The 27,452-nt window shown below is 44.6% G+C and overlaps 1 protein-coding gene across 1 annotated transcript in view; it reads left to right on the top strand.

Moving 5' to 3' along the window:
- The window catches only part of megf10 (multiple EGF-like-domains 10), a 107,609-nt gene that overhangs the window by 13,547 nt on the left and 66,610 nt on the right, over positions 1-27,452 (top strand). Inside the window, exons 2-5 of the mRNA XM_079860902.1 lie at positions 11,860-11,978; positions 21,378-21,479; positions 21,640-21,740; positions 22,368-22,460. Coding sequence (XP_079717028.1) covers positions 11,872-11,978; positions 21,378-21,479; positions 21,640-21,740; positions 22,368-22,460 — 403 coding nt within the window. The 5' untranslated portion in view covers positions 11,860-11,871. The remainder of the gene's footprint in view (positions 1-11,859; positions 11,979-21,377; positions 21,480-21,639; positions 21,741-22,367; positions 22,461-27,452) is intronic.

Below are 27,452 nucleotides of genomic sequence, written 5' to 3'. Positions count from 1 at the left end.
TATGTGAGTGTTATGAGCTTATAAAGCGTTTCCAGGCAGGATTTCTTAAGTGCATAATTTAAGTGTACTTTGCATGAAAATGGATGGTGTCCAGGGTCTCTGGAAGTCCTACAGAGTTTAACTCTGATCCTGAGGCAGATGATGAAGGTGTGCAGAAGGACAGGCAGGGGTGTTCTCCAGGAGCAGTTCCCTGCATAATTAATTAAACTAGTGCAAAGTGCCCGTGCAAAATCAGTTTTTGTGTGTGTATTTAGTAATTGTTGGTTTGGTGTGTTTGAGTGCTCATTGTTACTATTACACAGCAAAAGTTCAGTGACATTTTTATTTGTGCATGGTAGAAAGCACACAGTGAACTCCGAGGAAACGCTACGCTTGAGCAAACAGTTTGTGAATAGGCTACTACAAATGATGGCCGTGAAAGAGACTGTGAATGCATTGAATAGGATATGTTTAGTTGGTGAATAACATAGGCTACTATTACACAGCAGCGATAACATTAAGCGCACCAGAATGAAATATAATATTCAGAAGTAAACAGCATAGCTGACTTACAGATTCAGTTAACATCCACAAATGAATAAGTGCGTCGATTCAGGGAGCAGTGCAAAGTGCCCGTGCAAAATCATTTTTTAGGGGTTCAAGCACGAAGTGCTGAAACCCTATTGTAATTGTACTGATTTTTATTATTATTATTATTATTATTATTATTATTTTCCCCTAAAACGCATCGTGCAGACCAAACCGTAAGAGCTGGAACCTTGAAACTTGGCCAAATGGTAGTCCTCAATTTGGGGAGAACCTATCAAAGTATGACCCCGATTGGCCCATAGGTGGCGCTATAGCAACCAAAAGTGCGAAACTGCTCATAACTACTAGACCGTATGACGTAGACTCAAGTGTCTTATATCATTGGAAAGCTGGACGCCTGACGAACAAAACGTATATCTCCGATTTCATTTCCGCCATGATAGATTTTCCGCCATTTTGAATTTTGTCAAAAACATACTTTTGCGAACTAGTCCTAGGTTTTTCGCCCGATCGGAACCAAACCAGTGCAGAAATGTTCTCTAGAGTCTGATTATCAAAAACTATCGAAAAAAAGTTGAAATTTCGACTCACGGACGGTAAGGCCGCCAAAACGTTCGTTGTGGGAGGGGCCTATTTTACTAAAATGGCTATTACTCCAGAAGTAAATGAGGTATCTTCACCAAACTTGGTACACATGTGTAAGAGGTCAATCTGAGGTCACAGTAAAAAAACCGCGGCAATTGGCCACATGGTGGCGCTATAACATGAAAAAAACATAAAACAGGCTATAACCACCTGACCATTAGTCCGATTGACTTGAAAATTGGCATGCAGTGTCTTGGTCCAAGGTGCCATGTATGTGTATGAGGACATTGGCGTATCTCGAAAAACATGGCCACCATCGGCCAATGAAGTTTGAGCACCTATTAGACAAGGTTAACGGAGGCCGATCGGAACGAAACTCGATGGGCATGTTCGACTCAAGGCCATAGAGGTCTGTAACAATTTTGAAAGAAATCGGCCACTAGTTGGCGCTAACGAGTTTTACAGCTCTGTAATCACGTGGTGTTACAAATATCCACACAATATGCATATCATTTGATAGATCTCCTCATCCTGAACAACTTTGCCTCAAGGACCATTGCTGTCAATCAAACCGTTCATTAAATATTTGCAAACATGTTAAAAACCTACTTTTGCGAACTAGTCCTAGGTTTTTCGCACGATTGGAACCAGACCAGTCTAGGACAATTCTCTGGACTCTCTAGATCAAAAACTATCAAAAAAAAGTTAAACTTTTGCATTTGGATGGCTGTAATAGGGTCATTTATAAAATGGGCGTAGCAAAATACACTAAAAAGCCTATAAATCCTAAATGAAAACTCAGAACCTCACAAAAATTGGTGAGCATATGTGACATAACATCATTAACAAGCATGCCAAATTTTATGGAGATCGGACCATAGGTGGCGCTATAACTGTTAAAAAGCTTTAAAACCATATATTTCCTATGGTACATTGCCTGTATTGGCTGTAAATGGTCTTTTCCATCTATTATGTCAGTGGTTACATGCTTGCTAAATAAAACCTGATAACTTTTGATGCTTTTGTGCTTAAAAACCCTTAAAGGCCTTAATAGCTTGAACCCCGATAAATGCTGCTTGCAGCTTTAATTATTAGGGGTTCAAGCACGAAGTGCTGAAACCCTATTGTAATTGTACTGATTTTTAGGGGTTCAAGCACGAAGTGCTGAAACCCTATTGTAATTGTACTGATTTTTATTATTATTATTATTATTATTATTATTATTTTCCCCTAAAACGCATTGTGCAGACCAAACCGTAAGAGCTGGAACCTTGAAACTTGGCCAAATGGTAGTCCTCAATTTGGGGAGAACCTATAAAAGTATGACCCCGATTGGCCCATAGGTGGCGCTATAGCAACCAAAAGCGCAAAACTGCTCATAACTACTAGACCGTATGACGTAGACTCAAGTGTCTTATATCATTGGAAAGCTGGACGCCTGACGAACAAAACGTATATCTCCGATTTCATTTCCGCCATGATAGATTTTCCGCCATTTTGAATTTTGTCAAAAACATACTTTTGCGAACTAGTCCTAGGTTTTTCGCCCGATCGGAACCAAACCAGTGCAGAAATGTTCTCTAGAGTCTGAATATCAAAAACTATCGAAAAAAAGTTGAAATTTCGATTCACGGACGCTAAGGGCCGCCAAAACGTACGTTGTGGGCGGGGCCTATTTTACTAAAATGGCTATAACTCCAGAAGTAAATGAGGTATCTTCACCAAACTTGGTACACATGTGTAAGAGGTCAATCTGAGGTCACAGTAAAAAAACCGCGGCGATTGACCACATGGTGGCGCTATAACATGAAAAAAACATAAAACAGGCTATAACCACCTGACCGTTAGTCCGATTGACTTGAAAATTGGTATGCAGTGTCTTGGTCCAAGGTGCCATGTATGTGTATGAGGACATTGGCGTATCTCAAAAAACATGGCCGCCATCGGCCAATGAAATTTGAGCACCTATTAGACAAGGTTAACGGAGGCCGATCGGAACGAAACTCGATGGGCATGTTCGACTCAAGGCCCTAGAGGTCTGTAAGAATTTTGAAAGAAATCGGCCACTAGTTGGTGCTAACGAGTTTTAAGGCTCTGTAATCACGTGGTGTTACAAATATCCACACAATATGCATATCATTTGATAGATCTCCTCATCCTGAACAACTTTGCCTCAAGAACCATTGCTGTCAATCAAACCGTTCATTAAATATTCGCAAACATGTTAAAAACCTACTTTTGCGAACTAGTCCTAGGTTTTTCGCCCGATCGGAACCAGACCAGTCTAGGACAATTCTCTGGACTCTCTAGATCAAAAACTATCAAAAAAAAGTTGAAATTTTGCATTTGGATGGCTCTAATAGGGTCATTTATAAAATGGGCGTGGCAAAATACATTAAAAATCCTATAAATCCTAAATGAAAACTCAGAACTTCACAAAAATCGGTGAGCATATGTGACATAACATCATTAACAAGCATTCCAAATTTTATGGAGATCGGACAATAGGTGGCGCTATAACTGTTAAAAAGCTTTAAAGCCATATATTTCCTATGGTACATTGCCTGTATTGGCTGTAAATGGTCTTTTCCATCTATTATGTCAGTGGTTACATGCTAAATAAAACCTGATAACTTTTGATGCTTTTGTGCTTAAAACCCCTTAAAGGCCTTAATAGCTTGAACCCCGATAAATGCTGCTTGCAGCTTTAATTGTGTGTGTTTTTAGTAATTGTTGGTTTGGTGTATTTGAGTGCTCATTGTTACAATTACACAGCAAAAGTTCAGTGACATTTTTATTTGTGCATGGTAGAAAGCAATTACTGATACTGACATAATGACATACAATAAAAGGAAAATTGAACTACACGACTCAGGGAGCAGGCTACACAGTGAACTCTGAGAAAACGCTACTTAAGCTCCGCTGCTTTCTTCGACCCTCTCTGTCTCTGGTCCTGGGCTGTGCTCACTCAGTGTCAGTGTGAGAGGGGGAGGGGCCAGCTGTGCTCACTCAGTGTCAGTGTGAGAGGGGGAGGGGCCAGCTGTGCTCACTCAGTGTCAGTGTGAGAGGGGGAGTGGCCAGCTGTGCTCACTCAGTGTCAGTGTGAGAGGGGGAGGGGCCAGCTGTGCTCACTCAGTGTCAGTGTGAGAGGGGGAGGGGCCAGCTGTGCTCACTCAGTGTCAGTGTGAGAGGGGGAGGGGCCAGCTGTGCTCACTCAGTGTCAGTGTGAGAGGGGGAGTGGCCAGCTGTGCTCACTCAGTGTCAGTGTGAGAGGGGGAGTGGCCAGCTGTGCTCACTCAGTGTCAGTGTGAGAGGGGGAGGGGCCAGCGCTGTGCTCACTCAGTGTCAGTGTGAGAGGGGGAGGGGCCAGCTGTGCTCACTCAGTGTCAGTGTGAGAGGGGGAGGGGCCAGCTGTGCTCACTCAGTGTCAGTGTGAGAGGGGGAGGGGCCAGCTGTGCTCACTCAGTGTCAGTGTGAGAGGGGGAGTGGCCAGCTGTGCTCACTCAGTGTCAGTGGGAGAGGGGGAGGGGCCAGCTGTGCTCACTCAGTGTCAGTGGGAGAGGGGGAGGGGCCAGCTGTGCTCACTCAGTGTCAGTGGGAGAGGGGGAGGGGCCAGCTGTGCTCACTCAGTGTCAGTGTGAGAGGGGGAGGGGCCAGCTGTGCTCACTCAGTGTCAGTGTGAGAGGGGGAGGGGCCAGCTGTGCTCACTCAGTGTCAGTGGGAGAGGGGGAGTGGCCAGGTGTGCTCACTCAGTGTCAGTGGGAGAGGGGGAGGGGCCAGCTGTGCTCACTCAGTGTCAGTGTGAGAGGGGGAGGGGCCAGCTGTGCTCACTCAGTGTCAGTGTGAGAGGGGGAGGGGCCAGCTGTGCTCACTCAGTGTCAGTGTGAGAGGGGGAGGGGCCAGCTGTGCTCACTCAGTGTCAGTGGGAGAGGGGGAGTGGCCAGGTGTGCTCACTCAGTGTCAGTGGGAGAGGGGGAGGGGCCAGCTGTGCTCACTCAGTGTCAGTGTGAGAGGGGGAGGGGCCAGCGCTGTGCTCACTCAGTGTCAGTGTGAGAGGGGGAGGGGCCAGCTGTGCTCACTCAGTGTCAGTGTGAGAGGGGGAGGGGCCAGCTGTGCTCACTCAGTGTCAGTGTGAGAGGGGGAGGGGCCAGCTGTGCTCACTCAGTGTCAGTGTGAGAGGGGGAGGGGCCAGCTGTGCTCACTCAGTGTCAGTGTGAGAGGGGGAGGGGCCAGCTGTGCTCACTCAGTGTCAGTGTGAGAGGGGGAGGGGCCAGCTGTGCTCACTCAGTGTCAGTGTGAGAGGGGGAGGGGCCAGCTGTGCTCACTCAGTGTCAGTGTGAGAGGGGGAGTGGCCAGCGGCTAGAGCGGCAAAAGCCAGTGTGTGCTTCTTTTACCGATATATATTTATTTACATGCATCCTGTTTTCGGCTGAAGTCCACAGTAGTCGATTGTCGAGTTCACGCGCGTAGGTTTAGTACGTACGATCATGCGCCCGAACTCGACAATCGACTACTGTGGACTTCAACCGAAAACAGGAAGTAAATACAGGTATGTGCGCTGGCTGAAATAACATAATTTTTATTCATACCCTGCACATCTACTGCAGTCAGATTCACCGCGTGTTCACTCTGAAGGAATCACTCACATGGCTGGGCACTTGTAATGACACATCAAGGATGTTAAGAGGCTAAAAGCAGGTTTAAAACTTGCCCCATTTAAGTCAACAGGGTGCAAATTTTAAAAAGAGGATAACACGGTGTAGGTAACACCGATTTTTGTTGTTGTTTTCTGTACTGACAGCACTCCAAATTTACAAAAAAATGAGCTCAATGTTAAAATTGACTGGAGTTCTCCTTTAAGTAATGCTTAATGGGGAGTTGAGTGGATAAACTATTACTTTAATGAATGTATATGTACCCCCCATTCAATCTAATGATTTTATTACACAAATCTTTTGTAAATTTGCAGAATTACAGTGCGAGCACAGCATTATTGCTGGTGATTTTAATTGTGTTCTTTCACCTGATTTAGATAAATCTGTCTCGTCAAAGGTCAAGCGATCTAGCAGGGCTTGCGCCCTGGATGAGACGTGTCAAAAAATCGGTTTAATAGATACATGGCGGGCTTTACACCCTGGGCAGAGGGAATATACATTCTTTTCGGGAGTACACAAATCCAGCAGTAGAATAGATTATATTTTTTCACCTAAAGCTTCCCTTCATAATATATTGGATTGCGAGATAGGTAGGCCTAATATTGTAATATCTGATCATGCGGCCGTATTCCTTAATTTATCTCTCTCTAATGTTAAACAGCATCGGGGTGCGTGGAGGTTTCCTTCTTGGCTTACACATGACCCAAACTTTGAATGTTATCTTAAGGAACAAACTAAACTATTTTTCTCAGACAATAAAACCCTTAGGGTATCTCCTAATCTGATATGGGACACTGCAAAGGCAAATATCAGGGGGCTAATTATTTCATACGTATCAAACCTGAAAAGAAGAGCTTAGTAGATCAAAGAAAGCTTGAGGTTAAGCTCAATGATCTTCAAGTTAGATTCAATACATCCCCTTCAGATGTGTTGCTGGCAGAAATCAAAACTGTACAAACTTCTCTTGAAGCTATTTTTACAAAGAAGGCGGAGAAATCATTATTTTTCGCAAAGCAACGGATGTATGAATTAATAATTAATAATAGAATTAATAAATATCTGGCCAACCTTTTACGCCGGCGCTCTCAGGCTCAAATCATTTCCACTATCAAAGACAATGCTGGAAATTTTTGTCACGATAATGAAACAATTAATAGAGCTTTTAGGGAATTCTATAGAGAACTGTACACTTCTCAGTTGGAGTCAGATCCGGGTGAACTACTAACTAAGTTCTTTGCTAATTTATCTGTTCCGACATTGTCTGAGGAGCAACGGCAAGTTCTTAATAGACCTAGGGCCTATTGAAATTAGTGAAATTCTCATTTGTATAAGGGGACTGGCTAGTGGCAAAGCAGCGGGGCCGGATGGCTTCACAGCCAAATTTTTTAAAAAGTTCAAGGAATCTTTGGTTAATTCTATGCATGATATGATACAGTATTCCTATGAGTCTGGCAATCTGCCTAGTTCTTTGTTGGAAGCTAATATTTGTGTGCTCTTAAAGAAAGGCAAACCACCTGAAGAATGTGGATCCTATCGCCCTATCTCTTTACTTAATGTAGATTTTAAAATACTAGCAAAAATTTTAGCTACTCGACTCGAGCTGGTGCTTCCTACTATTATTAATATAGATCAGACAGGCTTTGTTAAGGGGAGATCGTCATCCCATAATATTAGACGGTTACTTAATATTATTAACCACTCAAATTTCTGCGCAAGAGAGGGTATAGTCATTTCATTAGATGCCGAGAAGGCATTCGATAGGGTTGAGTGGCCATTTATATTTTCGGTGTTAGATCGTTTTAACTTGGGGGATACTTTTGCTAAATGGGTCAAGATTTTATATACACTCCCAACATCCTCTATTGTCACAAATGGTGTCCAATCATCTAAATTTGTCTTATCTCGAGGCACTAGACAGGGGTGTCCGTTGTCACCATTATTATTTGTAATGGCTATTGAGCCATTAGCGATTGCCATCAGAGAAGACTCTGATATTAGAGGTATCGTTTTAGGGAAAAAGATCCATAAAATCTCACTTTATGCAGACAATGTCTTAATTTATCTAGACTCACCACAGAACTCCGATACTAAATTAATTGATTGGATCTCTGAATTTGGTGCCTTCTCTGGATATTCTAGGATAAATTTCGCAAAATCGGAGGCTATGCCGTTGAACAAAACTCACTCTTTAAGCTTGGAAACCTCCTTGCCGTTTAAGTGGTCTCCTTCTGGGCTGACATATCTAGGTATAAAGATTTCACCTAATTTGGACTGCCTTTACAAATAAAATTTTACCCCGACTATCAAATCTATTATTAATGATTATTATTAATGAAATGAATATAGTACCACGTATGTTATACCTCTTCCAGATGCTCCCCATTCTGCTTCCTGGTAAAGCTCTAAGACAGCTGCGCGGTTCAATTATATCTTTTATTTGGCGAAAAAAAAGGCCTAGACTTAGGTATAGCTTTCTCTCTCTCCCTAGTATGTCTGGAGGTTTGGCAGCTCCCTCATTTGAATTATATCAATTATCTGCTCAATTAAAATATATACTAGAATGGTATCTAGATGACCAAAACTCGACCTGGGTCAGTGCAGAAGTGGCAGGTATTGGTTCTATCCCTCTTCGCAATTTATTATACATGTCATCTACAAAGTTGTCTATTTTAATCAAAGGCAACATAATTCTTAATAACATGATTAAAGTGTGGCGGATGGCTCGCAAAACAGAGGGATATGCTACACACCTCTCGCCATACACACCTATACACAATAATCCAGATTTCCCACCTGGGTTGAGTGATGGGCTAGCACTCTGGAAAAAACAAGGGATTTGTGTTATAGGTGATGTAGTGGAAAACAATAAGTTGATGACCTTTGATCAGATCGTTTTAAAGTATAATATTGATAAGAAGCACTTCTTTACATATAACCAAATACATAGCTTTGTATCAAAAAAATTAAAGGACCATTCAGGCGGCCTTGGTCTTTCTACAATAGAAGAACAGCTTAATAAACTCTCATCTTCTCGATCAGTACTTAGCCATTTTTATAATATTCTCTCAAGTTCGAACAAGGATAATTCAGATAAAGTTAGGAGACTATGGGAAACTGATCTTGGGGTAGAAATACACAAAGCGGACTGGGGAATGGTATGTGTAACATATTACTCTGGTCTAGCTCTGGCTCCGCGGACGTTCTCCAAGAGCATGGATGCAGCTCTGGCCCCCTTGAGGCTCCAGGGCATCCATGTGCTAAATTATCTAAATGACTGGCTCATTCTGCCTCATTTCAGAGAGTTGGTGTGTCCTCACAGGGATGTCCTTCTCCACCAGCTTCAGTCTCTTGGTCTCAGGTTGAATGCTCAGAAGAGTGTCTTAGCTCCTTCTCAGCAGACCACTTTCCTGGGTGTCTAACTCGATTCTCTCTCGATGCAGGCCAGTCTGGCCCCTGCTCGAGTTTCCAGTCAAGACGGACGCCTCTTTGACTGGTTGGGGTGGGTCTTCGAGGGCAGACTGGCGTGCGGTGTTTGGACGGGCAAGCTTCTCTCGTGGCATATAAATTGCCTCGAGCTGCAAGGCATCTCTCTGGCCGTGGATCATTTTCTCCCGGCCCTGATGTGCTGTCATGTCATTGTCAGGACGGACAACATGGCAGTGGTGTCCCATGTAAATCGCCAGGGAGGCTCGCGGTCACGTACCCTCGACAGGTATGCAGACTGCCTCCTCCTTTGGGCTCAAGACAGGTTTCTTTCGCTGAGAGCAGTTCACATTCCAGGGGACCTGAACAACGCAGCAGACTTTCTGATAGCCCAATTCTGGCCATCCCAGACGTGGTTCTCGGAACTGAGCTCCCTGGTGGAGGGGTCCCCTTGGCAGATTCCTATCAGGAGAGATCTGCTGTCTCAGCTCCAGGGCAGGATTTGGCATCTTCGACCCGAGATATGGAGGCTGTGGGTGTGGCCGATAAGAGGCAATCGCTAGCAACAGTGGCATCTGGTCTTCCCACTGATGTTCCCACAAAAAGTGGAAGCTTTTTGAGTCTTGGTGTACGGCAACCTCTTTCTGTTTGTGAGCCTTGTATGGAGTTTGCCCCAGGTCTTGTGAAGGTGTTCTATGGCCTAGACCTGGTTATGTCCCCAAAGTTTTGTCCACATCATTCCGCTCTCAAGTGGTCGTGCTTCACTCTTTCTGTCCCCCTCCTTTTCCTCTGCTGAGGAGGAGAAACATAATTTGCTTTGCCCTGTTCGGGCTTTGAAGGCATACGTGGACCACTCTGGCAAGTGGCGCAAGTCGTCTCAGTTGTTTGTATGCTTAGGGGCTGGCCGCCGAGGGCTCGCCACCTCTAAGCAGAGGATCTCTCACTGGGAGAGACGCAATTTCCCTGGCTTATGAGGTGCGGAAGCTTCCTTCACCTCTGGGCGTTAAAGCTCGCTCTACTAGGAGTATCGCGTCCTCCCAGGCTCTTTTCAAGGGAGTTCCTTTAGAAGATATTTGTGTGGCAGTAGGTTGGTCCTCTCTGCACACTTTTATTAGGTTTTATAACTTGGATTATGTATGAACTGGTTGCCTAGGTCCTAGTTGAGTCTGGTCTGGCAAAAAAAAAAGGTTATAGGAAAGTTCCTTGTTGGGCCAGATCTTGCCGCGCTTAGCTTGGCGTGTGTGGTATATCGTTCCCATTGCGTCATCGCTACGCAACGTCGAGTGAACCTATGAAAGAGAACGTTTCGGGTTACCCGCGTAACCCATGTTCTCTGAATAGGAAACGAGACGCTGCGTTCGCTGCCAAGCTCCTCTTGCTGCCGAAGGAGCTTCTTCTTTATCGGTGGAAAATCTGAGGAGCAGATGGCGCATTCACTATATAAGAGTGAGTGACGTAGCGCCGCTGAGGAGGCGCCCACACCATCAGCCAATGAATTGGCGTGATTCTATACGGGTTCAGACAATCAGCACATGCCTTCACGTGGCAGCCCTGTTTTGACTAATTTTACAGTACCACACATTTCTAATTAATTTATTCTTTAATATTCTTTAATTAATTTAATCTTAAAAAGAATGGTTATGAACCACATAAATCACCAACACTAGGCAAAACGATATGAAAAAGGAGAAATATGCAGTTACTTAAGGGAAATTGTACTTATTTTTCGCATAAATATGTTTGTAACCAATTGCTTTAATATATAATTGTACTTGTATTCACTTATCTATCATACAAATATACTAATTAGAATATTACTTGGCCCAAACATGTATCAGGCACCAGAATTCCTGGTCTAGGAGGAATACAAAGGAGTAATGGTCATGACCTGATGGCCGCCATTTTGAAAATGGGGCCTTTCTTGGAGTCAAACTTTGGTAAACTTTTAGTATGGTTTTAAGTACATCTGATACTACTGTAAACCACTGATAAACCTTTTGTTAGAATTTTTTTGGGGTCAAGCCATATTTGCAGCTGACTATAACAGAGATATGCGAATAACAGACAGACACACAGACTGACAGACAGACAGACAGACAGACAGACGTTTCTGTAATTTATAGATAGATGTATGTATATAATGCTGTATAAACATAAATCAACATGAGGATATGATGCCATTTCTATTGTGGCTCCTTAATGATTTAATTTTCTTTTCCATTGGATGGGATGCCAGCAGTTCTTGAAACCACCAAATTTACCCATAAGTCTTGGCAAAAATCTCTAAACTCATAGTGATGGAGCACATCAGCGCAACAAGAAGTGTAGCTTTAGTATTTTTAGTATTTGAAAAAGGTCACAATAAATGAGGAAAAGAAAAAAACGAATATACCACAATCACAGGCAGTCCTATATCTGGATTTGATTTCCCACATGTAGGACACACAGAAGTCATCGGGAAAACTGCTTTATTTGCTCCGTGAGGTTGTGAACCAAAGTCATTTTCATTAAAACCCGCTGTAACATTTGGACAAATACTAGACTATACACTATTTCAGTGATACAGATCATTAATATTATTATTACAATTGAAAATGAAGCTCTTGTGATGTGTATATATGTTGAGTGAATGCAAACTATATCCAGTGTGTTTTGTGTTTGTATGAAGGTGTTTCCAGTAATGATGTCATCCTGTAGTCCTCTTCTATTGGCTGTCTCATGCTGTTTGATTGTTCTGACATCATCACTCAACCTGGACGACCCGAATGTCTGCAGTCACTGGGAGAGGTGACACACACACACACACACACACCCACGCATGCACACTCACGCACGCACGCACACACTCACGCACGCACGCACACACACACACACACACACACACACACACACACACACACTCTCACTCTCTCACACTCACACTCACACTCACACACTCACACTCTCACACTCTCACACTCACTCACACTCTCACACTCTCACTCTCACTCTCACTCACACTCACACTCTCACTCACATTCTCACTCTCACTCACACTCTCACACTCTCACTCTCACTCTCACTCACACTCACACTCTCACTCACATTCTCACTCTCACTCACACACTCTCACTCACACACTCTCACTCTCACACTCACTCTCTCACACACACTCTAACACTCACTCTCACACTCACTCTCACTCTCACACTCACTCTCATTCTCACTCTCACTCACACTCTCACACTCACTCACACTCTCACACTCACTCACACTCTCACACTCTCACACTCTCACTCTCACTCTCACACTCTCACTCACATTCTCACTCTCACTCACACACTCTCACTCTCACTCACACTCTCATTCTCACACTCACTCTCTCACACACACTCTCACTCTCACTCACACTCTCATTCTCACACTCACTCTCTCACACACACTCTCACACTCACTCTCACACTCACTCTCACTCTCACACTCACTCTCATTCTCATTCTCACTCTCACTCACACTCTCACACTCTCACACTCTCACACTCACTCACACTCTCACACTCTCACTCTCACTCTCACACTCTCACTCACATTCTCACTCTCACTCACACACTCTCACTCTCACTCACACTCTCATTCTCACACTCACTCTCTCACACTCACTCTCACACTCAAATTCATTTTTTTTTCAATTCAAAATTAGCTTTATTAGCATGACTGTGTAACACAATGTTGCCAAAGCATCAACATATTGGGCCCTATTTTAACGAGCTGAAACGCAAGTGTCAAAGCGCAAAGCGCAAGTAACTTTGTGGGCGGGTCTTGGCGCTGTTGCTATTTTCCCGGCGGGATAAATGACTCTTGCGCCAGGCGCAAATCTAAAATGGGTTGGTCTGAAGTAGCTTCATTATTCATAGGTGTGGTTTGGGCGTAACGTGAAATAAACCAATCAGAGCGTCATCTCACATTCCCTTTAAGAGCAGGCGTGCTTGTTCTAAAGCGGATTCCTATTATAACGGCGGATTTGCCAGACGCACGCGAGGAGCGGTTCACAGCCAAGGAGAGCAACGCTCTCGTCAGGGACGTTGGGGATGGAGAAACCCACCCAAATTAACTTCGGTTAAAAAGGCGTATCTATCTATCTATCTATCTATCTATCTATCTATCTATCTATCTATCTATCTATCGTAATAATGTATAATTTGCAAAAATGAAAACTGCTGCTCTGTGTAGATGAGAGAATCAAAGTGTATGCGCGTTGTGCACACGCTACATTGATTATGGCCAAGCATGCGCCCTTAAAATAGCATATGACTAACATGCGCTACGCGCGACTGACTTTAAACCATTTTTTCCTGGTTAGTGGCGCAACTGTTTTCTAAACCTGCAAAATAGCATGAAGGAACGTTTGCGCTGGAACATGCCTCCTTTTTTGCGCTGAACCGCCCAGGGAGCGCAAGTTCATTCCCTAGTTTAGCGACGTGCTTCTGTGGAGGAAAAAACGCGCTTTGCGCGGGTGCAAAATAGGAATGACACATGCGTCGGTGTACAAAGTCAATTGCGCTGGGTGCAAGATAGGGCCCCCAATATATAAATAATAAAACAAACAAACAAAACATATATGTATAGATCATGTCATATGTAGCATAGTAAATATAAATAAATAGATAAATAAACACAATCTATCCTAATAAATGAATAAATACAGTGGGTCTCTCTAGAGAATTAGCTGACTCTGGCGTTGTGAATAGCTAACACATATTTAGCCGCTAGTGCAGCTGTACTATCATCTTCTCCCAGTAAGAAGAACATTTTCTCACTCTCACACTCTCACACTCACTCTCACACTCACTCACTCTCTCACTCACACTCACACTCTCACTCACACTCTCATTCTCATTCTCATTCTCTCACTCTCACACTCACTCACTCTCTCACTCACTCTCTCACTCACACTCTCACTCACACTCACTCTCACACTCTCACACTCACTCTCACACTCACTCACTCTCTCACTCACACTCACACTCTCACTCACACTCTCATTCTCATTCTCATTCTCATTCTCTCACTCTCACACTCACTCACTCTCTCACTCACTCTCTCACTCACACTCTCACTCACACTCATTCTCATTCTCATTCTCATTCTCATTCTCATTCTCATTCTCATTCTCACTCTCACACTCACTCTCACTCTCACACTCTCACTCTCTCTCACACTCTCACACTCTCACACTCACTCTCACACTCACACTCACTCTCACACTCACTCTCACACTCACTCTCACTCTCACACTCACTCTCACACTCTCACACTCACTCTCACACTCTCACACTCTCACACTCACTCTCACTCTCACTCTCATTCTCACTCTCACACTCACTCAATTCAATTTCAATTCAATTCAAAATGAGCTTTATTAGCATGACTGTGTAACACAATGTTGCCAAAGCATCAACATATTATATATAAATAATAAAACAAATAAAACATATATGTATAGATCATGTCATATGTAGCATAGTAAATATAAATAAATAGATAAATAAACACAATCTATCCTAATAAATGAATAAATACAGTGGGTCTCTCTAGAGAATTAGCTGACTCTGGCGTTGTGAATAGCTAACACATATTTAGCCGCTAGTGCAGCTGTACTATCATCTTCTCCCAGTAAGAAGAACATTTTCTCAGTGTCGCTCAGTTCAAAGAACGATGGAATCAAGATTTCAAATCTGGGCAGAAAGGTTTCTCTTATACTGGAGTATTTAGAGCAGAAGAGCAGAAAGTGTTCCTCATCCTCGATGTGCTGTAGGTCACAGTGTCTACAGATCCTCTGCTCTCTCTCTGTCCACACACACACACACACACACACACACACACACACACACACACACACACACACACACACACACACACACACACACACACACACACACACACACACACACACACACTCACACACTCATCCTCGATGTGCTGTAGGTCACAGGTCTACAGATCCTCTGCTCTCTCTCTGTCCATGTTAGTCTACGTCTTTTTCTCTCTATCTCTAGATCATGGTCACTTAATCTGTATTTGGAGAGGATTTGTCTTTCTTTAAAATGTTTAATAAATAGATAACTGGCCAATTTAGTGGTTCTATTGAGGGTCGAGTAACATTGGAGTTTATTCTGGAGGGCAAAATGTGCTTTTAGTGCTTCATCATGGGTGTCTTTTAGATGTTTGTGGATTTGGTTAATGATAGGTTTGGGGTTGATGGGGAGTATAGTCTGATGGACGAGTTGGAGAGCGAGTGTGTTCAGAGGATGAGGTTCTGCTGAGGTTTCAATGGCGAGGAGGGCTTTATATTGCACTGACTCTGGGTCAGACTGATGGAGGTGATGCCAGAACTGAACACATCTCCTCTGGATCTCGATGTTCAGCGGGTACAGGCCCAGCTCAGCCCTGCAGGCGGCAGTGGACGTGTTTCTGTGAACCCCGAGAATATTTTTGCCAATTTCCAATTGTAACTCTGTAGCTAGAGCTGTGCTGCAGAACCTGGCCTTTATACAGGAACTGGTGTTTGTGTCCCTGAGATCGGGCTTTCTTCTGGAACACCATGACTCTGGTTTTGTCCAGATTGACTGTCAGGGCCCAGTCGTGACAGTATTGTTCCAGCAGGGACAGGCTCTGCTGAAGGCCCTCAGGTGTGCGGGACAGCAGGACCAGGTCATCTGCGTACAGCAGGCATCTGACCTCTGACCCCTGTAGAGTGAGGCCGGGCACAGTAGAGCTCTCCAGCGCTGACGCCAGATCATTGATGTAGATGTTGAATAGAGTCGGGCTCAGACTGCAGCCCTGCCTCACTCCACGGCCCTGCTGGAAGAATACGGTTCTGTCACTCACTCTCACTCTCACACTCACTCTCTCACTCACTCTCTCACTCTCACTCTCACTCACTCACACACACTCTCACTCACACTCACACTCACTCTCACTCTCACTCTCACACTCTCACTCTCACACTCACTCTCTCACTCACTCTCACTCTCACTCTCACTCACTCACACTCTCACTCACACTCACACTCTCATTCTCACTCTCACACTCACTCTCTCACTCTCACACTCACACTCACTCTCACTCTCTCACTCTCACTCACACTCTCATTCTCACTCTCACTCTCACACTCACTCTCACTCTCATTCTCACTCTCACTCTCACACTCACTCTCACTCTCACACTCTCACTCTCTCACTCACACTCACTCTCACTCTCTCACTCTCACTCACACTCTCATTCTCACTCTCACTCTCACACTCACTCTCACTCTCATTCTCACTCTCACTCTCACACTCTCACTCTCTCACTCACTCACACTCTCACTCACACTCACACTCTCACTCTCACACTCACACTCTCACACTCTCACTCACACTCTCATTCTCACACTCACTCTCACACTCTCACTCTCACACTCACTCTCACACTCACACTTACACTCACTCTCTCACTCACACTCACACTCTCATTCTCATTCTCATTCTCTTACACTCACTCTCACTCTCACTCTCATTCTCACACTCACTCTCACACTCACTCTCACACTCACTCTCACACTCACTCTCACTCTCACTCATTCTCACTCTCACACTCACTCTCACTCTCACTCTCATTCTCACACTCACTCTCACACTCACTCTCACACTCACTCTCACTCTCACTCTCATTCTCACTCTCACACTCACTCTCACACTCTCACACTCACACTCACACTCTCACTCTCTCACACTCTCACTCTCACACTCTCACACTCAATTCAATTCAATTCAAATGAGCTTTATTGGCATGACTTGTACAGTATTGCCAAAGCATTGGCCATTACATAAATGGACATTACATACACAAATAATCAATAAATTCAATAAATCAATCAGTAAACAAATGCATGAATACATTTATATAAAAAAATAAAAATAAAAAAAAACACCTATGTACATTTGTACCAACATTCAGACAAGATGAGAATGATTCTGACTTTAGTTTTGTCCACTGGCTGACTCTCGTAGTTTGTGGCAGGCTGTCACATATTTTGCTGCTGTTGTGATTGAGCTGGAGTTCTCTCCCAGAATATGCTTTAATTTTTCTGAATTTGGTAATGCCATAAAATGTGGTTCTAGTTGTTGGAATCTAGTGAAATAGTCTGATCTAAAGCTGTAATAGTGATCACAGTGTATCAGGAAGTGTTCTTCTGTCTCCACCTCTCTCTGAGAGCACAGTGAACACAGCCTCTGCTCTCTCGGCTGCCATCTCTGCCTGTGCCGGCCTCTCTCTACAGCCAGACTGTGGTCACTCAGCCTGTACTTGGTCAGGGTCTTTCTCATTTTATGCTCTTTCACACAGCTCAGGTATTCTGCTGGTGTATAGTCTCTTTTCAGGAGTAAATAGAGTTCCATCTTCTTTTGTGATTTAGTAGCATCTTTCCAATAGGTAATGTAATTTTGTTTTTGTAATTTAATAATTTGGTTGGGCCAGATAGTGCAGTGCTGGTCTGGCTGTAGTTTCAGCATGAGCTGTGAGAGTGCGCTCCGGTGCCGGTTCTGCTCCTGACACCGCAGGGCCTCAGCCTGGTATGAGCTCGGGTCACTGCGCTCCGGTGCCGGTTCTGCTCCTGACACCGCAGGGCCTCAGCCTGGTATGAGCTCGGGTCACTGCGCTTCAGGTGCTGGTAGAACTTCACAGCTCTTTTCTGGATAGTGATCAACAAGGGGTATTGTCCTAATTCAGCTCTGCACGAGTTGTTTGGTGTCGCTCTGTTTACTTTTAGGATGCTTTTACAAATTTGGGTATGCAGAGTTTCGATTTCTTCTTTTTCCCATTTTGAGAAATCTTGGGTTTTGAGAGGTCCCCATATCTCGCTGCCATACAGAGCAATGGGTTCAATTATTGCTTTTAGGATTTTTAGCCAGGTTTGAATTGGAATTTCATGCCGAATAGTGTTTTTAATCATGTAGAAGACTCTCATTGCTTTTGCTTTCAGTTCATTCACAGCCAGATTAAAGTTCCCTGTTGAACTCAGTTTTAGCCCCAGATATGTGTATTCGTGGGTGTGTTGGAGTGTTGACACTCTCTCACTCTCACTCTCACACTCTCGCTCTCACTCTCACTCTCTCTCACACTCTCACTCTCACTCTCACACTCACTCTCACTCTCACACTCACTCTCTCACTCTCACACTCTCACTCACACTCTCATTCTCACACTCACTCTCACACTCTCACACTCACTCTCACACTCACTCTCACTCTCATTCTCACTCTCACACTCACTCTCACACTCTCACACTCACTCTCACACTCTCACTCACACTCTCATTCTCACACTCACTCTCACACTCACTCTCACACTCACTCTCACTCTCACTCTCACTCTCACACTCACACTCACTCTCACTCTCACTCTCACTCACTCTCACTCTCACTCTCATTCTCTCACTCTCACACTCTCACTCACACTCTCATTCTCACTCTCTCTCACACTCTCACTCTCACTCTCACACTCACTCTCACACTCACTCTCTCACTCTCACACTCTCACTCACACTCTCATTCTCACACTCACTCTCACACTCACTCTCACACTCACTCTCACTCTCACTCTCATTCTCACTCTCACACTCACTCTCACACTCTCACACTCACTCTCACACTCACACTCACTCTCACACTCTCACACTCACTCTCACACTCACACTCACTCTCACACTCACACTCACTCTCACTCTCACTCTCACTCTCACACTCACACTCACTCTCACTCTCACTCTCACTCACTCTCACTCTCACTCTCATTCTCTCACTCTCACACTCTCACTCACACTCTCATTCTCACTCTCTCTCACACTCTCACTCTCACTCTCACACTCACTCTCACACTCACTCTCTCACTCTCACACTCTCACTCACACTCTCATTCTCACACTCACTCTCACACTCACTCTCACACTCACTCTCACTCTCACTCTCACTCTCATTCTCACTCTCACACTCACTCTCACACTCTCACACTCACTCTCACACTCACACTCACTCTCACACTCACTCTCACACTCACTCTCACTCTCACTCTCACACTCACTCTCACACTCTCACACTCACTCTCACACTCTCACACTCACTCTCACTCTCACTCTCATTCTCACTCTCACACTCACTCAATTCAATTTCAATTCAATTCAAAATGAGCTTTATTAGCATGACTGTGTAACACAATGTTGCCAAAGCATCAACATATTATATATAAATAATAAAACAAATAAAACATATATGTATAGATCATGTCATATGTAGCATAGTAAATATAAATAAATAGATAAATAAACACAATCTATCCTAATAAATGAATAAATACAGTGGGTCTCTCTAGAGAATTAGCTGACTCTGGCGTTGTGAATAGCTAACACATATTTAGCCGCTAGTGCAGCTGTACTATCATCTTCTCCCAGTAAGAAGAACATTTTCTCACTCTCTCACTCTCACACTCTCACACTCACTCTCACACTCACTCACTCTCTCACTCACACTCACACTCTCACTCACACTCTCATTCTCATTCTCATTCTCATTCTCTCACTCTCACACTCACTCACTCTCTCACTCACTCTCTCACTCACACTCTCACTCACACTCACTCTCATTCTCATTCTCATTCTCATTCTCATTCTCACACTCATTCTCATTCTCACTCTCACACTCACTCTCACTCTCACACTCTCACTCTCTCTCACACTCTCACACTCTCTCTCACACTCACTCTCACTCTCACACTCTCACTCTCTCTCACACTCTCACACTCTCACACTCTCACACTCACACTCACTCTCATTCTCATTCTCATTCTCACACTCTCACACTCTCACTCTCTCTCACACTCTCACACTCTCACACTCACTCTCACTCTCATTCTCACTCTCACACTCTCTCACTCTCACTCTCACACTCTCACTCTCTCTCACACTCTCACTCTCACTCACACTCTCATTCTCACTCTCACTCTCACACTCACTCACACTCTCACACTCACTCTCACACTCACACTCACACTCACTCTCACACTCTCACTCTTACACTCACACACACACACACACACACACACACACACACACACACACACACACACACACACACACACACACACACACACACACACACTCTCACTCATGCACTACACACACACACACACACACACACACACACACACACACACACACACACACACACACACACACACACACACACACACACACTCTGTGTTAACAGGCAGGAGATGTCCTTGGCCAAATTAAGGAATGGCTCGGAAATCCATTAAAGCAGATTGAAAAGAACAAAGATGGAGTTTTGTTTCCCAGCTAGATTTACTTTCACTCAGTAATGTGTGGGAACAGCTGTGCGTTGCGCAAGAGTTTCCTATACCAGAGAATGTGTGACCGTTTGGCCAAACGCAAGACTTCTCAGCACATTCACATCATCCTGGGTGTTTTAGTGTACTTATACTGCTACTTATACTAGCAAAATACATTATACATACAGTATGTACATTCTTTATACTCTAGCACTCACAATACAGTCAAATAGCAAAGGCTTCAGCCCACACCTTTTTTGGTTATTATGTCATTTTTTCTTTACTATGGAAAATTGTCTGTGAGGACCAAAATACATTTTTGTTGAATTGTTGTTTGTTGAATTGTTGAAATAAGAACACTTTAGTTCAGCAGAAAGCTATTGCTGTTTACACTGATATTCCTCCTTTATACACAAGTAAAGCTCTTTTTACTCTACACAGCCGACAGGCACAAGTGTTACAAAAGAAACAAAAGAACTTTTGTCACTATTAACTGTTTAACTGGAGGAGCAGGAATTTGTGGAGCTGTTATGAAGATCTTAAAGACGCCACACACATATCCACAGACAGGTGTCTGGAGAACTAGATAAGAGCTGCTTTAAAGTAAACCGTTGCTTTATTGATTTGTTTTCTACATGTATCTAGTAGCAGAAGTAGCCCACACACAATGAACATGTGACACTCTGTTTGAAGTTTGTCAGCAAATTCACTTTCATACACGGATAACTGCTGTTCTCATTAGCCATTAGTGCTGGAGTAACGGGACCACACACATATATCAGAGATGTGGCCTTCATGTGTGTGTGTGTGTGTGTGTGTTCTTCAGTTACTCAGTGACCGTGCAGGAGTCGTACGCTCACCCGTTTGATCAGGTTTACTACACCGGCTGCACGGACATCCTCAACTGGTTCAAATGCACTCAGCACAGGTGTGTGTGCTTTACAACACTCAGATTTCAGCGTTTATAACAGTTTTGTAAAGCCCTTTTACATATTTTTTTATGAAATTCAGTAATATAACATTGAATCACCTGTAGATAAATGCATTCTTTGCATGAGTAATTGTGTGGTTTTTCCTCTGTGTTTTAGGGTGAGCTACAGGACGGCCTACCGGCGCGGGGAGAAGACCATGCATCGCCGCAGGTCCCAGTGCTGCCCCGGCTTCTACGAGAGCAGAGACATATGTGTTCGTGAGTATTACTGAGTATTACTGAGTATTACTCTCTGAACCTGGAGAAACTCTGAAGCACTTACTGTAGACTCACAAACTCAAACCACAACTGATCACAATCTGATGATAGACAGATAGACAGACAGACAGATAAGATAGATAGACAGACAGATAGATAGATAGATAGATAGATAGATAGATAGATAGATAGATAGATAGATAGATAGATAGATAGCAGCAGAGCATCAGCTCAAAGACACTTTTATTGGGCCTGAAAGAGTCTTTTGTATGACACTGACTGTAATCACATGCTGTCTCTCCTCATCATTGAGTTACTGTTCATCTCAGGGAAACTTGAACTATTATCATCATTTCTCTCTAATAATAACTTCTTCTGGCGCACAGAAGTCTGTTTGCTGAATTATGTTAACATACCCTCAAAAGTACTCAGCACTGAAGCATATAATTTGATATCAAATGGTGAAGAGCAGGATTTGGGGCAGTGTGATTTCCCAGTGGACGGGGCGTCCGAGCATCACAGTGTGTGTGTCTGATGGGGTTTTCTGTGGTTTCTCCTCGTGTTTGTTTGCTGCTCTGCTCATAGAAGGACTGAAACCTGACCTGCTCCATCTTGCTTTCTCTGTAGCCCACTGTGCTGAGAAATGTGTGCATGGCCGCTGTGTGGCCCCGAACACCTGTCAGTGTGAGCCGGGCTGGGGAGGGGCCGATTGCTCCAGCGGTGAGTCTCTCTCTCTCTCTCTCTCTCTCTCTCTCTCTCTCTCTCTCTCTCTCTCTCTCTCTCTCTCTCTCTCTCTCTCTCTCTCTCTCTCTCTCTGTCAGTGTGAGCCGGGCTGGGGAGGGGCGTGAGTCCTGCAGCTGCGCCTGTCCGTCTCTCTCTAGCTCTCTCTCTCTCCCTAGTTATTAGTTTTTAAATATACCAGCTCTATGATTGAAGTTTTTCAGATGTAGTGTCTCAGTAAGATTATCTGTCTCTGATTTTGTTGACGCTTGTATTTGAAACATTCATTCATCACAGATTTTTAGTCTCTTGAACTCTATATTAACTCTATTATTATTATTTTCTTCTTAGGTTTTGCATTATTTAAATGAGTCACAAATAATGTTTTTAATAATTTTTAATACTGTTCCCTGAGGTTGACTTAATAATGTTGGTGAGATTATTATTACATCAAAAGTAGACATAATTTAGAAATAAATGGCCATTTTCTACCCTGTTTTTGACCCTCTTGACCTTCAGTGCCTGCTATGACTGGGTAAAATCTTTGCATATGAAATAAAACGTCTCGGCTCTGCCCAGTGGGGGACAGCCTGAAGAGGTCCTACAGTCGCTACGACCTCTTTCCCGAAGCCTTTTTAGCCTGCAAGATGGCCCTCAGGTCATCCTGCTTCTGAGAAGGCTCCGGTTGAGAGCGCCATCTATGCCCCCAAGCTCCTTGAGGGTGAGGAGATGGTGGATGGCTGCGGCTGCCCGCTTGGGACAGACTTCTTTGAATTTGAGCAACAAGGGAGATATTGCTCTTCCACCTGTGGCATCATCCCATAACCTGAACTTGGGAGCTGATTGAGACTGAGATTCCCTGATCAGTGCGCTGACTCCAGAACTAGGGAGCTGATTGAGACTGAGATTCCCTGATCAGTGCGCTGACTCCAGAACTAGGGAGCTGATTGAGACTGAGATTCCCTGATCAGTGCGCTGACTCCAGAACTAGAGAGCTGATTGAGACTGAGATTCCCTGATCAGTGCGCTGACTCCTGAACTAGGGAGCTGATTGAGACTGAGAGTCCCTGATCAGTGCGCTGACTCCTGAACTAGGGAGCTGATTGAGACTGAGATTCCCTGATCAGTGCTCTGACTCCAGAACTAGGGAGCTGATTGAGACTGAGAGTCCCTGATCAGTGCGCTGACTCCTGAACTAGGGAGCTGATTGAGACTGAGAGTCCCTGATCAGTGCGCTGACTCCTGAACTAGGGAGCTGATTGAGACTGAGAGTCCCTGATCAGTGCGCTGACTCCTGAACTAGGGAGCTGATTGAGACTGAGATTCCCTGATCAGTGCTCTGACTCCAGAACTAGGGAGCTGATTGAGACTGAGATTCCCTGATCAGTGCTCTGACTCCAGAACTAGGGAGCTGATTGAGACTGAGAGTCCCTGATCAGTGCTCTGACTCCTGAACTAGGGAGCTGATTGAGACTGAGAGTCCCTGATCAGTGCTCTGACTCCTGAACTAGGGAGCTGATTGAGACTGAGAGTCCCTGATCAGTGCTCTGACTCCTGAACTAGGGAGCTGATTGAGACTGAGAGTCCCTGATCAGTGCGCTGACTCCTGAACTAGGGAGCTGATTGAGACTGAGAGTCCCTGATCAGTGCGCTGACTCCTGAACTAGGGAGCTGATTGAGACTGAGAGTCCCTGATCAGTGCGCTGACTCCTGAACTAGGGAGCTGATTGAGACTGAGAGTCCCTGATCAGTGCTCTGACTCCTGAACTAGGGAGCTGATTGAGACTGAGAGTCCCTGATCAGTGCTCTGACTCCAGAACTAGGGAGCTGATTGAGACTGAGAGTCCCTGATCAGTGCGCTGACTCCTGAACTAGGGAGCTGATTGAGACTGAGAGTCCCTGATCAGTGCTCTGACTCCAGAACTAGGGAGCTGATTGAGACTGAGAGTCCCTGATCAGTGCGCTGACTCCTGAACTAGGGAGCTGATTGAGACTGAGAGTCCCTGATCAGTGCGCTGACTCCTGAACTAGGGAGCTGATTGAGACTGAGAGTCCCTGATCAGTGCGCTGACTCCTGAACTAGGGAGCTGATTGAGACTGAGATTCCCTGATCAGTGCTCTGACTCCAGAACTAGGGAGCTGATTGAGACTGAGAGTCCCTGATCAGTGCACTGACTCCTAAACTAGGGAGCTGATTGAGACTGAGAGTCCCTGATCAGTGCGCTGACTCCTGAACTAGGGAGCTGATTGAGACTGAGAGTCCCTGATCAGTGCGCTGACTCCTGAACTAGGGAGCTGATTGAGACTGAGAGTCCCTGATCAGTGCGCTGACTCCTGAACTAGGGAGCTGATTGAGACTGAGAGTCCCTGATCAGTGCGCTGACTCCTGAACTAGGGAGCTGATTGAGACTGAGATTCCCTGATCAGTGCGCTGACTCCTGAACTAGGGAGCTGATTGAGACTGAGAGTCCCTGATCAGTGCGCTGACTCCTGAACTAGGGAGCTGATTGAGACTGAGAGTCCCTGATCAGTGCTCTGACTCCAGAACTAGGGAGCTGATTGAGACTGAGAGTCCCTGATCAGTGCGCTGACTCCTGAACTAGGGAGCTGATTGAGACTGAGATTCCCTGATCAGTGCGCTGACTCCTGAACTAGGGAGCTGATTGAGACTGAGATTCCCTGATCAGTGCGCTGACTCCTGAACTAGGGAGCTGATTGAGACTGAGATTCCCTGATCAGTGCGCTGACTCCTGAACTAGGGAGCTGATTGAGACTGAGATTCCCTGATCAGTGCGCTGACTCCTGAACTAGGGAGCTGATTGAGACTGAGATTCCCTGATCAGTGCACTGACTCCAGAACTAGGGAGCTGATTGAGACTGAGAGTCCCTGATCAGTGCGCTGACTCCTAAACTAGAGAGCTGATTGAGACTGAGAGTCCCTGATCAGTGCTCTGACTCCAGAACTAGAGAGCTGATTGAGACTGAGATTCCCTGATCAGTGCGCTGACTCCTGAACTAGGGAGCTGATTGAGACTGAGAGTCCCTGATCAGTGCGCTGACTCCTGAACTAGAGAGCTGATTGAGACTGAGATTCCCTGATCAGTGCGCTGACTCCTGAACTAGGGAGCTGATTGAGACTGAGAGTCCCTGATCAGTGCGCTGACTCCTGAACTAGGGAGCTGATTGAGACTGCACATCTCCTCCGACTTTGAGCAGCGAGGGAGATATTGCTTGAAGGCCGCAGACTGTTTCTTCACCTCTTGAAACCTGTTAACCCTAACGTTATCATTGACAGTGTCACCGAACAGGCCAGAAGGCGAAATTGGGGCATCAAGGAAGAAAGCCCTGTCTTTCTCCTTGATGCCCGATAGATTGAGCCAGAGTCTTTAGGGATGACGCAACAGGAAAGATTGCTAGCCAATGGCTCTTCCACTTGTGGGATCATCCCATAACAATTTTCTCTCGCCACCACGTTGTTGTCCACCTTCGATGCTGAGGACATCCACTTCCTCAGAACTCTTCTGATTATTCTTTTCACTCCACTATCAGAAATCTTGCGAGGAGCACTGGTCGAGGCAAATTTATGGTGAAATTATTGTCTTTCCACTTCCGTATTATGGCCCCAAAAGTGCTCACTGGACCATTCAGAAGCTTAGAATGGCGCCTATAACCAATGCCATCATTATGTTTTGCAACAATTAGGTTGCGAAGGTCTTGAGACAGCTCTTTGCTTTTACCCATCATGAGATGTGTCTTGTGTGACACCTTGGCAATGAGACCTTTTTGTAGGCCATCATTTGGGACTGAACCAGCTGTTATTAATTTCCACTGACAGGGGGCTGGATTGCTTTTTAATTACTGTAAGTTTTCAGCAGTTGTCTTGGCTTTCCATGCCTTTTTGCGCCTCCCTTTCTTCATGTGTTCAATACTTTTTCCCTGTGTCATTTCACATTATTACACATAATTCAGATCAGTATTATTGTTGAATATTAAATTAAATGTTAAAATGAAGCTCCCAAACAGTGTACTCACAATTGGTGTGTGTTCCCACCTGTAATGAATATGGGGCAGAGATGCATGCACCTCTTGTACTGTACCAACTACATGAGTCCTTACATATCAAAACAATAGTTTATCACTGATCAAGCTCACTTACTGTACGTGTTGTGGCATTATGTTTGGGTCCATCTTTCAGTTAAAAGTGCATTTGCAAAGCTTGTATCCAATTGGGTTTGGTTTACAAGAGAATCCACAGTCAAATGTCATATAATCCTGCCCTACTGACACGATCAGGCAGGTACTTCTGAAAGGAAGCAACACCCTGTTCTTCCACAGCCAAAATCTGTTTGTATGCCAAGTGACCCTGTTTTAGTATCTCTCGCTTCTCTTCTCACCTCACTGACATGAGCCAAAGAGGCGATGCTGAAGAAGCAGGTGTTGATCTACGTAATGAAGAGGAAGTAGAAATCTACAAGCCATTGCAAAATGGGGATCTAAAATGTAAAGATTATTATGTACGGAGTCACGTGATGGCAAGCTGGGAAATGGCAGCACGCTAGAGCAGCACTCCTGATGCCCACCATCATTTAGATTATTTAGTATACATTTTGTTCGCAAAATTAATCAAACTTCAATAGATAACTTACTTTTTACTTGAAGCATCCGACAAACGACAAAATGACATCTTCCAAGCAACCAATTTGAGGGTTGCAAACACGTCTGAAAACAACGACCCCAGAAGCTAACGATTCCCCGTCACCATAGTCAAGTAATCATAACCCAAACTTGAAAGATCTTTTTGCTGAAATTAGTCAAATGAACGCGACTTTGCAGGGGGTAGCAAATGATGTGATAACTATCAAAGTGACTACAAAAGATGTGATTAGCTCCGTACAGGCCAGACTCGACGAAGCCGAGAATTGCATCTCGCACGTGGAAGACACATCGAATCGCTTAACTGGTGATACTGAGAGGATGGCGAAACTTGTGGAC

The sequence above is a fragment of the Squalius cephalus genome (assembly GCF_949319135.1).
Source record: "Squalius cephalus genome assembly, chromosome: 24".
NCBI classification, from domain to species: Eukaryota; Metazoa; Chordata; class Actinopteri; order Cypriniformes; family Leuciscidae; genus Squalius; species Squalius cephalus.
This window is presented reverse-complemented; position numbering and strand designations above follow the sequence as displayed.